Source organism: Caretta caretta, chromosome 2 (assembly GCF_965140235.1).
Source record: "Caretta caretta isolate rCarCar2 chromosome 2, rCarCar1.hap1, whole genome shotgun sequence".
Taxonomy (NCBI): domain Eukaryota; kingdom Metazoa; phylum Chordata; order Testudines; family Cheloniidae; genus Caretta; species Caretta caretta.
The window spans coordinates 123,887,498-123,900,801 of NC_134207.1; the positions used below are offsets into that span (position 1 = coordinate 123,887,498).

At 47.5% G+C, this 13,304-nt stretch overlaps 2 protein-coding genes across 2 annotated transcripts in view; one reads left to right on the forward strand and one right to left on the reverse strand.

Annotated features, from left to right (window-relative positions):
* CDH20 (cadherin 20) overlaps positions 1-13,304 on the reverse strand; it is a 246,230-nt gene that overhangs the window by 181,989 nt on the left and 50,937 nt on the right. The gene's annotated exons all lie outside the window — the stretch shown is intronic.
* Positions 8,997-10,662, forward strand: LOC142070771 (uncharacterized). Its single transcript, XM_075124740.1, has 2 exons — positions 8,997-9,755; positions 10,142-10,662. Exons 1-2 carry the CDS (start codon positions 9,176-9,178, stop codon positions 10,660-10,662), a joined length of 1,101 nt encoding a protein of 366 aa, XP_074980841.1. The 5' UTR covers positions 8,997-9,175.

Consider the following 13,304-nt stretch of genomic DNA (forward strand, 5'->3'; position numbering starts at 1 on the left):
CTGAGCCAAGCTCAGCCTGGAGCCCCCTCCCACACTGAGTCCCTAGGCCCCAGCCCAGAGCCTGCACCCCTCCCGCACCCCAACTCCCTTCCCGGTGAAAGTGAGTAAGAGTGACAAGAGAGAGCAAGCGACGGAGGGAGGAGGGATGGAGTGAGCAGGGCAGGGCCTCGGAGAAGGGGCATGGGAAGGGTGTTTGGGTTTGTGTGAGGGGCCTGACTTCCAGACAGTAGGTTGAGCATTTTCTGAAAATCGGTCCCTGTTAAGGAATGTAAAGTTTGTCAGCGAAAAATTGAGGCATGCCCCCAAAAAAATCACTCGTTGCTTTTTAAAGTTTAGGCCTACATCACTTTTTTCACCACGTGATACTGTAATGCAATCAACATGCAACCCATATCCAATGGGCCCAATTTTCTAAATAGCAGCCTTTGGGCAACATGCCACAATCTCAGGAGCTCTTTATCCTTATCCTTTCCCTAATTTTAATAATAATTAAAAATGAATAAATAGGGAGAAAGGCCTTATATTATTAAGTAATACTGTGTATAGATCACCTTTCATTCAAGGATCTTAAGGTGCTTCATAAACATTGGCCCAGATCACCCCTATCCTATTGAAAAATCCATGGGAAAGATTTGGTAAAGGAAATACCCATAAGGATGACCTTGTGGAGTTCCTCCTGTGTTGCTCTGTTGTGAGGGTAGGGTTTGCCAATGGAATAGGCTCAGGGGCCTACCCACACTTTTAGAGGGTCCCCCGAAAACAGAGGTGAAGGCCACCTGTATGGAAATCCGGTGCCTTTGTACCAGCTTTCATCCCTGGTCCTTGACAGAGAGGCTCCAATGCAGCCATATTACTTGGGGCTGTTATTAATTGCAGCAACCTTCAAGACACCAGCATCCATTCTGTGAAAGATAATATTCAAAGTTTTTACTACCTTTTCTGGCTAAATTCTAGGCTAGAAGGGACATCATGTCCTGTCTCAATATCTGCCACCTCCCACTGCCTGGCCCCATATGAATCTATGATTCATACATTTTTAAGACCAGATGGGAATATTAGATCATTTAATGTGACCTCCTGTATAACACAGGCCACAGAATTTCAACCAGATACCCCTGCACCAAGCCCAATAAAATAATGAAATACCCAGAGATCTGAAAGACAGGGAAAAAGATGCCCGAGAGGAAGCTGGCTACTTTCCGTAAGGAGAAACTTGTGAAGGGTGTGTTCCATCTAGGTAGGGGTGGTAGAAGCAATTTCAGGTCACTCTTTTATAGACCTCTTGGCTACCCTTTCTGAACTGTAAGGCTTATTTCTCAATACTCACTTTCCACCTTTGTGGAAAATGGCAACTAAAGTTTTAAAACGTGGCGTCTAAAATTAAGTTAGTAAATCCCTTAGATACCTGAATGCAAGTAGGCCTGATTTTCAAAGCTGCTGATAAACTACAGCCCTGAGATGCCACCTCTGAAAAATCAGCACTCTTCTACTTAAGATGCCTCAATATGAATTTAGGAATCTAACTTTAGGGACCCAAGTTCAAAAAATGTAGCCAAAATGACTTGCCTGTAATTTTCTCCAGGGGTAGTCAGAGACAGTGGAATGAACTCCCAAAAGAACTAAGGACCATCACAAACCTCACCGCTTTCCACTTCAAGTGGAAGGCACATTACTTTGAGCTTGCCTTCTCTAAGACACACACACACACACCGCAACAGGTAATTTACAAAAAACACCTGCCATAAGACATGCTGCTGCACATGCTTTTCCCCCTTTGGGGAGGATGAGAGAATGAACAAAGTATATGACAGATATGTAGTCATGTTGCTTAATGCACTACTGGAAGGCTCTTAGATACTTAGGTTTTTATACTGTGCTCATCACCAATCTAGAAGTCAATGGCAAAAAACTACAAGAATGCAGAGTTAAAGTTGTGGGGTGGTATGTCGTCCTTTTGCAGAACGTTTAGCTGGGCAAAATTCAATCTTCTGAAAACCAGGCAATGCACAGTTAAGGTTGTTTATGCGACCTTAACTCTGTTCTCTTTTAGCAATCCATCATTATGTCCTATTCACACACATACATTTACTTTGCCAAACCCACAACTGCTGAAGGGTCAGGCTCTTCACCTCCGACCCATTCACTCTAACCCGCAGGATTCCATGCAACATTATTAAAGGACAAACAGAGGAGGGAGGGAAGTCGTCCATGCCACCTTTCCTCTGTTCCTCTGAACCTGCAGTAGCCAATAGGAAATATTTGCATACACCCCAGGTAGTCAGTGTGTTAGATGTACCTATACTAAATGGTGGAAGCAATAGTTGGCCAGCTTGGTAAAGGTGTGTTTACTTTGAGGCGGTACCGGATTTATCATGGCGCCAGTGACGCCATGGTGCTGGGCACACAGTCCAAAGGAGCCCCGGCCTGGCCACTCTTCCCCCACCCCTCCGCTCTCTCCTGTGGGGGCAGAAGCTTGATGCTGCTGGCTCCTGGGGCTCCTGCTGCAGCAGGGCAAGTTTCACCAGCAGCCAAGTTCCTCCCCCACCTCTTCCCCCAGTGTGCTACTTTCTGCCCCCCCCCCCATCTCCCTGCCGCTGATCAGCTGTTTGCCAGCACAGGGAGGGGGAAGAGCAGGACCGCAGCATGCTCACTGCTCCGGGAAGGAGACAGAGAAGAGGTAGGGGCGGGCCCTTGGCATACCCCCTCCAGCCCCCTGCCGTGAGCATCCCCACCCCTCTGCCCTGACCCCTGCACCCCCCAACCTCTGCACCCCCCTCACATACCCTCAGCCCCCTGCCCTGACCCCTGCACCCTCTCATACCTCCCCAGCCCCCTGCCCTGATTCTTGCACCCACACACATACCCAGCCTCCCCACACCCCATGTCCTGACTCTTGCAGCCCCCCCATCCCCACCCCCAGCCTGAGCACCAAACAGGAGCTCCTGCACCGCTCCCCCCCACTCCCACATTCCCACCTGCACTGCTCACACCAAACAGGAGCTGCCCCAGGTAAATGTTCCACATCCCAGCCTCCTGCCCCAACCCTGAGCCCCCTCCCTCATCCTAGCTCCTGGCCAGACCCCACACCCCAAGGTTTTTTTACATTTTTTTTATACAGCGCTCTTATCCAAAGCACTTTACAATAGTTAGCTAATGGTACAAACAGTATTTGGAAAGATCATTAAGTGTTCCGCTGAGACCCTCAGCGATTTTCAAGTGGTCTGTGGAAAAATAAGTTAGACTACAAAAACAATCACGGTACCTCACTTTATTTTCATTTACTTCCTATTTCTTATAGGAGGAGGAAGAAAAAAAGAACGAAAAACAGGGGTAGAGGGAGATAATAGAAAATGTCCTTTTTCTTGGCTGGGTCCTAAGGAGGGGCCCCACAAATGAAGCTGAGCACAGGGCCGGGAGGCCCCCACTAACCCTAAATCCACCACTGGCTGTCACGTCACCTGGGCTGGGGATACTGTGTTGACTGATCTCCACAATCTCCAGCCTACCTGAACAGTACAGCAGACATGGCCCTGCCCACTAGCTCCTCTCCACTCCCTAGCCCACCCACCACTTGCTTCCCCCCACTTAAGGCTTAGCCCCCTCCCCCCCTCAGCCTTTTCTGGCAGCCCTGTTGCCAGGTATCCAGTTTTAGTCTGGAAACTGCAATAGAAAATGGGACCCGAGTGTCCGGTTAGCAGTGCTGACTGGAAACTAAAAGTCCGGTTGTAGGAGTAACCACATTAGCCTCTGCTCCTCCCACTCCCAACACCCACCCCAGAGGGCTGGAAGACAACCTGTCCTGTTGCTGCAGGAGGAGGGGCAGGCAGCTCAGTGCAGAGAGAGACGAAGAGAATGGGCTAGAACCAGGTAGGTACCTGCTCTATGTGAGCAGGGGAGGGGGGATTCCGTTTACCCCCTCCCCAGCCCTGCTGTGCTTGCAGTTTACCCCTGGCCCCTCCCTTCTCCAGGGACCAACCCTAGTTCCCTCCCCACTGTGCTTTTGCCCCCGGCCCCTTTTACGATCATTCCCCAGGGGGCCTCACAAATATGTTTGGCGCCGGGCCCACAAAAAGTTAATCCGGTCCTGCTTTTAGGTGCATGAGAGAGCTGTGATTATGATATGAGATCTATGCTTTGCACCCACTGATGTGTGTAAGCGAAGGGAAGATGTGCATGTGCATCATTTCAGTGCGGAACGGTGTACTTTTAGGGATTTTAATTTTGTTTTAACCAATAAAACACACACCACCCATTAAGAAAAATGAAGTCTGTATTTATCCAACACACACTAGAAAAATACCAGTAATGGTTACTCAATTTATGTTGACTTCACCTCTTTCTCAGCACAGTTTGTTTATATAGGCAATGCCCTTGCTCCTGGGCTTGTACCTAAAGGCATATCTCCAGGGAACGGTAATGTGAACCACAGGGGTGTGATTTCGAGAGCACACTAACATGTTGCATATTAATTGGTCTGTGAAGACCCTGCTGGTGCACACTAAAGGTTCCCTGGCACACCATTACATAGTGCCGTTTGAAACAATATTATATCCCAGCACGCTAGGGAGCGAATGCACTACATGCTAAATGAGGGGTTCAGTAACAAGCATGCAAAGCTTAAACTAACATGTCAGTCATTTCTTATACATATAATAAAAATTAAAGTAGGTCTTATTTAGACAAGAATTTTGGGGAAAACCTGGGGAAAAAAATCTTCTATTACAGCATGAAAGAAAAAGCACTGAAAATCCCCAATTTTTGGGCATCTACATAAGTAAAAAATTGCTAAAAATACTGCCCGCCCAATGAAGTTAATAAATACTGAAAAATAAATGATACATTATATAAATAGCAGGACCCAGGGATTTTATTACAAAAGGTATCATCGTTAGCAAACTGGGTTATGACAGCAGTCTAACCATGTATAATCTGCACGCACTGCAGGTAAAGTGAGGACAGTTGGTGTCAGGTGTAGCTGTACTGAATGATGGAGGCAGAAGTTAGCTCTGCTTGGTTGAGGTGCATCTGTGAGGTCTATGGATTACTATGAGGCTTGTGACAGAGCAGTGATTGTGACAGGAGGAGATTTGTTTTTCACCTTCTTGTGTTTGAGGACAGTCAAGAGTTACGTGTGTACCTTCAGGATTCAGCATGCCTTTCTTTGGAGAATAGTGTAGGTTATGTTAGTAGAAGGGCATAGGGCCTTTTTTACGAAGGACACTGTCTGCAGTGAGATGGAATAGGAGAGGATTCTAATGCTTTAACAATGGTAAAGTAAAAGTGCAGGTTGAGCTAGTATCCTGTGAATAAGTGGAAGGGAGCTGTAAATGGCTGAAGTGGTTCTTCAATTGTTCAAGTGTGGTTGTCTGTCCAGGCAGCTGGTTAAGTGTGCGAGCGTACCATCAGGATCATACCATCTAGAATCTCCTGAATCTTATATCACCAAGGGTCAGTGGGAATATGTGGTAAGTGCATCTGAAGAGATTGCTCAAAAAGGGTATAGGGAAGGTAGCATCAGTCAGTGGCTCTCAACCTTACCAGACTGCTGTATCCCTTTCAGGCATCTGATTTGTCTTGAGTACACCCCAGTTTCACCACACTTAAAAACTACTTGCCTACAAAATCATACAAAAATACAAGTGTCACAGCACACTGTTACTGAAAAATTGCTTACTTTCTCATTTTTACCATATAATTATAAAATAAATCAATTGGAATATAAATATTGTACTTACATTTCAGTGTATAATATAGAGAGCAGTATAAAGAAATCATTGTATGAAATTTTAGTATGTACTGATTTTGCTAGTGCTTTTAATATAGCTTGTTGTAAAACTAGGCAAGTGTCTAGATGAGTTGATGAACGCCCAGGAAGACCTCTGTGTATCCCCAGAGTTATACATACCCCTGGTTAAGAACCACTGGAATAAGCAACTGTCCCCCTACCCCTTTTTGTCCTTTAATAATATTAGCTGGAATCCTGTGGATGACAGTGAATGGGTTGTAAAAGGAGGTGAAGATCTTGTACATTTTCAGCAATTCTGGGGTTAGGAGAGTAAAGGTACATGTAGTAACAGGGCATATTGGGAGTGCTGCAGAAAGAGGGCATCTTAACTTTGCATTTCCTGGTATTCAGAAGTTTGAGATTTGCTCCACTCAGTATTCTGCAGAGGAACAACATACCACCAAAGAGCCTTAACTCTGTAGTAACGTAGGATTTTTTGCCACTGAATTTCCTAGTTTTTTTTTTTAATTAGGAAAAGATAATGTTGTTGGAGTTAGTAGTCATTCAGGCAATTGTACATATTTCCCACAATTTGCATACCATGCCAACCAGCTTCCCCTCTACTTCCACACCAACCGCCAACCCATAGCAGGGCCTCACCAGCCCTGCTTCGACAGGTGATGTTCCTGACCTATTCACTGCATTCTTCCCCTACCTGGCCTCCTCACCACTAATGTACCCAGCTGCTCCCACATCCCATGCCCACACATGAGCAGGGAACTCATCTTCCCTTCTCTTGGTATACAAACACATTTAGTGCTGTTACTTCCCTCCATCCCACCCTCCATAACATGCTTGGAGTGAAGGACAACTATGTTACAGTGGAATGGTGTTCCCAGGTATGTGTGAGAACAGTTGGAAGGTGAAGTTTATGGTAGGGCTAAGTGAGAGAAATCACAGGCAGGGTTTCTGTTCCAGAATACAAAAAGCAAGTTCCTCTGACCCATGTGCAACAGATTCAGCCCATCTTTAAGCAACAGTGGTGTGTCAGAGCTTCTTATGTTTCCACATACCATACAGTACACTCTTCCGGTCAGCCATGAACCTCCATTTTCCCTATTAATGTTCTTTCAACATTTATTAATAGCTTTCACATTGTTGCTGCAGCAATTCCACAGATGCTCAGTCAAATCAGAGAAAACTATCACAGTTCAGACACAAATCTCTGCTGCAGTCCAAATCTGCTCTCCTACATTGCATGAGATCTAATTTATTTCTGCTGAGTGATTCACCACGATGTCTGGTAAATCACAACTCCTAGGTCACCAGATAGATGCTGCAGAGTGGGAAAAATGTGATGCCAACAAAGGTCACCTCTCTCCACCCAAATCAGCAATCCCCATGTACTGGTCTACTCCTTGCTCTCCCACAAACTTCTGCAACCTCATAATCCAGAACCCACACATTGGCAACCATGGCAGCTCACCTATTTCTTTTCCCTCAACAGTCAAGGTACCTGTGCTGTGAATTCCAAACCTCAGTGCTGTGTGTCTTTGGAAACATCAAATTAATCTGCCCTAAGATCAGGAAATAGACATTTGCCTCCCCACTTCCCTGCAGGGCCTAGTAAAATACAGATTTTCTGAAACAAAGAATCCAATCCTTGCTTAACACCCATCCTCATTTCCTGCCTCCTCCACAGCTGCAACCCCCTCCTTGTCTCTGTCCCCCAATTCCCTCCCCTCTGCACACAAAGTCTTCTATCTCAAGCTCCTCCCCACCTGACAACAAAAATGTTGGTTAGACAGGCCGCTGACTATTCTACTGTGTTTACAGTAAACCTCCTCCTCAAATAAATAAACCTTGTTATAATATAACAGAGATAATGTGTCATAAGCAACATGAATTAATTTTTTATTGTGGAGATGTGCAAAGGTTCAGACTAGAAATGCCAGAGGTGGGGTTCTCACCTGGGGCAGTAGTGTTGACACAATCCCTTGAAACACAAAAGAGCTGAAAAGAAATTCTCTCTTTATTAGCACATGCATACTGTAATCCTTCTAGACTGCACATCTACACAAGAAAAGTGAACAGGTTCTTAAATACATTTGGGTCCTCAAAGATTTCGTGGGTGCCATGCACTACCTTGGTAAAATTTGACTCACTGCAGCCCCAAACTCCTCTCCCCTCTGTTTTCCCCACTCCTATGTCCCCTAATGCTCCCCTTCCCAGGAAGCTCTCTCATGTCTAATTTTCCCCCCCAAAAAACCTTTTATTATATTCCCCACAAAATAAAAATTGCCATGCATGATTCACAAATTGTAGCAGTCTCCAGCCACTCAGTCCAGAACTCCCTTTGTCTTCGGTAAGGACTTGTGATTAATTTATCCTTAACTGAAGGGTGAGTTTACAGCCACCAAACTCTGGGAGGTCTGCAATTTATCCAGACATTAGCATCTCTCAGCTTAACAGTATAATACAGCAGTATTGGGGGGAAGCCTGTCATTCAGGAACCTCTTGGTCATCTGACCCCAAGTTCAGATCACTAACTCCATCCTGCACGTCTGAGGCACACCAAATTTCAGAGCAATCTGAGTAACTTTTTGAAGTTTAGAGCACTTACGAGTGTAAAACTCTGAGGCATATAAAATGGCAGGAATGGAAACCCCCTAGCCGTTTTTCCATACTAGCATATGAGCAATTAAAAATGTACATTTTCTTAAATGCCATTCTCAGTTTGGGTCCCCAAAGATTTAGTGGGTACCATTCACTAGCTTGGGTAAAACTCGATATATCGAGACCATTTTGACCTGCATTACATCAATACTTTGATTTCTAGCTCTGCACAAAAAAACACATTGAAACTTTTTGAAAATGGCTATTTTTTTTTAATCAGGACTTGTATGTCTAACTCTGGCTCAAATGATTCCAAATTTGGGTTACTAACCCTATCCTGCACCCTCCTGAGGCACACCAAATTTCAGAGGACTCTGACTAAGCATGTTGGTATTAGAGGAATTAGAAAGGTTGACCCTGAAACAGAAAAAAGTAATAAAACAACATTCACCACAGTGGTGCTGCTGTACCACAGTTAGCCCTGGTCTACACTAGGACGTTAGGTCGAATTTAGCAGCGTTAAATCGATTTAAACCTGCACCCGTCCACACAATGAAGCCCTTTATTTCGACTTAAAGGGCTCTTAAAATCGATTTCCTTACTCCACCCCTGACAAGTGGATTAGCGCTTAAATCGACGTTGCCGGCTTGAATTTGAGGTACTGTGGACACAATTCGATGGTATTGGCCTCCGGGAGCTATCCCAGAGTGCTCCATTCTGACCGCTCTGGACAGCGCTCTCAACTCAGATGCACTGGCCAGGTAGACAGGAAAAGAACCGCGAACTTTTGAATCTCATTTCCTGTTTGGCCAGCGTGGCAAGCTGCAGGTGACCATGCAGAGCTCATCAGCACAGGTGACCATGATGGAGTCCCAGAATCGCAAAAGAGCTCCAGCATGGACTGAACGGGAGGTACGGGATCTGATCGCTGTTTGGGGAGAGGAATCCGTGCTATCAGAACTCCGTTCCAGTTTTCGAAATGCCAAAACCTTTCTGAAAATCTCCCAGGGCATGAAGGACAGAGGCCATAACAGGGACCCGAAGCAGTGCCGCGTGAAACTGAAGGAGCTGAGGCAAGCCTACCAGAAAACCAGAGAGGCGAACAGCCGCTCTGGGTCAGAGCCCCAAACATGCCGCTTCTATGATGAGCTGCATGCCATTTTAGGGGGTTCAGCCACCACTACCCCAGCCGTGTTGTTTGACTCCTTCAATGGAGATGGAGGCAATACAGAAGTAGGTTTTGGGGACGAAGAAGATGATGATGAGGAGGTTGTAGATAGCTCACAGCAAGCAAGCGGAGAAACCGGTTTTCCCGACAGCCAGGAACTGTTTCTCACCCTAGACCTGGAGCCAGTACCCCCCGAACCCACCCAAGGCTGCCTCCTGGACTCAGCAGGTGGAGAAGGGACCTCTGGTGAGTGTACCTTTTAAAATGCTATACATGGTTTAAAAGCAAGCATGTGAAAGGATTACTTTGCCCTGGCATTTGCGGTTCTGCCTTTGCAAAAGGTTTCTGGGGAGGGCAGCCTTATTTCGTCCTTCATGGTAGGACACTTTACCACTCCAGGCCAGCAACACGTACTGGGGAATCACTGTAGAACAAAGCATTGCAGTGTATGTTTGCTGGCATTCAACCAAAATCCGTTCACGCGGTGGGAGGAGGCAAAATGCGACCTTGTAACGAAAGCACATGTGCTATGTATGTAATGTTAACAGCAAGGTTTACCCTGAAAGAGTGTAGCGACTGTTTTATAAAATGTGTCTTTTTAAATACCGCTGTCCCTTTTTTTTCTCCACCAGCTGCATGTGTTTCAATGATCACAGGATCTTCTCCTTCCCAGAGGCTAGTGAAGCTTAGAAAGAAAAAAAAACGCACTCGCGATGAAATGTTCTCCGAGCTCATGCTGTCCTCCCACACTGACAGAGCACAGACGAATGCGTGGAGGCAAATAATGTCAGAGTGCAGGAAAGCACAAAATGACCGGGAGGAGAGGTGGAGGGCTGAAGAGAGTAAGTGGCGGGCTGAAGACAGGGCTGAAGCTCAAAGGTGGCGGCAGCGTGATGAGAGGAGGCAGGATTCAATGCTGAGGCTGCTGCAGGACCAAACCAGTATGCTCCAGTGTATGGTTGAGCTGCAGCAAAGGCAGCTGGAGCACAGACTGCCACTGCAGCCCCTCTGTAACCAACCGCCCTCCTCCCCAAGTTCCATAGCCTCCACACCCAGACGCCCAAGAACGCGGTGGGGGGGCCTCCGGCCAACCAGCCACTCCACCACAGAGGATTGCCCAAAAAAAAGAAGGCTGTCATTCAATAAATTTTAAAGTTGTAAACTTTTAAAGTGCTGTGCTTAAAGTGCTGTGTGGCATTTTCCTTCCCTCCTCCACCACCCCTCCTGGGATACCTTGGTAGTCATCCCCCTATTTGTGTGATGAATGAATAACGAATGCATGACTGTGAAGCAGCAATGACTTTATTGGCTCTGCAAGCAATGATTAAAGGGAGGAGGGGAGGGTGGTTAGCTTACAGGGAAATAGAGTGAACCAAGGGGTGGGGGGGTTCATCAAGGAGAAACAAACAGAACTTTCACACCGTAGCCTGGCCAGTCATGAAACTGTTTTTCAAAGCTTCTCTGATGCGTACCGCGCCCTCCTGTGCTCTTCTAACCGCCCTGGTGTCTGGCTGCGCGTAACCAGCAGCCAGGCGATTTGCCTCAACCTCCCACCCCGCCATAAACGTCTCCCCCTTACTCTCACAGATATTGTGGAGCACACAGCAAGCAGTAATAACAGTGGGAATATTGGTTTCGCTGAGGTCTAAGCGAGTCAGTAAACTGCGCCAGCGCGCCTTTAAACGTCCAAATGCACATTCTACCACCATTCTGCACTTGCTCAGCCTGTAGTTGAACAGCTCCTGACCACTGTCCAGGCTGCCTGTGTATGGCTTCATGAGCCATGGCATTAAGGGGTAGGCTGGGTCCCCAAGGATACATATAGGCATTTCAACATCCCCAACAGTTATTTTCTGGTCTGGGAATAAAGTCCCTTCCTGCAGCTTTTGAAACAGACCAGAGTTCCTGAAGATGCGAGCATCATGCACCTTTCCCGGCCATCCCACGTTGATGTTGGTGAAACGTCCCTTGTGATCCACCAGAGCTTGCAGCACTATCGAAAAGTACCCCTTGCGGTTTATGTACTCGGCGGCTTGGTGCTCCGGTGCCAAGATAGGGATATGGGTTCCATCTATAGCCCCACCACAGTTAGGGAATCCCATTGCAGCAAAGCCATCCACTATGACCTGCACATTTCCCAGGGTCACTACCCTTGATATCAGCAGATCTTTGATTGCGTGGGCTACTTGCATCACAGCAGCCCCCACAGTAGATTTGCCCACTCCAAATTGATTCCCAACTGACCGGTAGCTGTCTGGCGTTGCAAGCTTCCACAGGGCTATCGCCACTCGCTTCTCAACTGTGAGGGCTGCTCTCATCTTGGTATTCATGCGCTTCAGGGCAGGGGAAAGCAAGTCACAAAGTTCCATGAAAGTGCCCTTACGCATGCGAAAGTTTCGTAGCCACTGGGAATCGTCCCAGACCTGCAACACTATGCGGTCCCACCAGTCTGTGCTTGTTTCCCGAGCCCAGAATCGGCGTTCCACAGCATGAACCTGCCCCATTAGCACCATGATGCATGCATTGTCAGGGCCCATGCTTTCAGAGAAATCTGTGTCCATGTCCTGATCACTCACGGGACCACGCTGACGTCGCCTCCTCGCCCGGTATCGCGTTGCCATGTTCTGGTGCTGCATATACTGCTGAATAATGCGTGTGGTGGTTAATGTGCTCCTAATTGCCAAAGTGAGCTGAGCGGGCTCCATGCTTGCCGTGGTATGGCGTCCGCACAGAAAAAAGGCGTGGAACGATTGTCTGCCGTTGCTCTGACGGAGGGAGGGGCGACTGACGACACGGCTTACAGGGTTGGCTTCAGGGAGCTAAAATCAACAAAGGGGGTGCCTGTACATCAAGGAGTATTTCAGGCAGGACTGCACGGAGGGTTCCAATAAGAAATGGTGCACCTAAGTTATCGTTGTTATTGGAACAAGGAGGTTAGCCTGGCCTCTGATTGATACATGGCTAGATTTACCTCGCTGCACCTTCTCAGTGAGTGACTGCAGTGTGACCTAGAGGAATGAGTCCCCTAGACAGGGGAGGAGGCAAATGAGTACAAAACAAATCTGGTCTATTTCTTGTTTTGACCCACTCCATCTATCTTTTACATCTTTGGCTGGCAGCAGACGGTGCAGAAGGACTGCATGCCATCCACATCTCATGGCTGCTCGGCAGAAGATGGTACAGTACGACTGCTAGCCATCCCCATCTCTTGCCTGCCTGGCAGAAGATGGTGCAATACGACTGCTAGCAATCCTCATCTCTTGCCTGCCTGGCAGAAGATGGTACAGTACGACTGCTAGCAGTCCGTATCGCCTGCCCGCTCACCATAAGACGGTTCAATAGGACTGACTGCAGGACTAAAGAGAATGACCTGGTCAAGTCACTCCAAATTTAGTCCCTGCGCCCAAGTCTGCCCAGGCGCTCCCAGCCGACGCGGCCAGGAGCACCTCGGACACGATGAGGACGACTACCAATCGTATTGCACCGTCTGCTGCCAGAAGGCAAGGGGTTGCTGCTACTGTGCAGCAAAGCCGTACCGCGTCTGCCAGCACCCAGGAGACATAGGGTGACGGTTACCTGAGCGGGCTCCATGCTTGCTGTGGTATGGCGTCTGCATAGGTAACTCAGGAAAAAAGGCGCGAAATGATTGTCTGCCCTTGCTTTCACGGAGGGAGGGAGGGAACGGGGGCCTGACGACACGTACCCAGAACCACCCGCGACAATGTTTTAGCCCCATCAGAGTGCTCCATTGTGACTGCTCTGGACAGCACTCTCAGATGCCCGATTGTTTGCCAT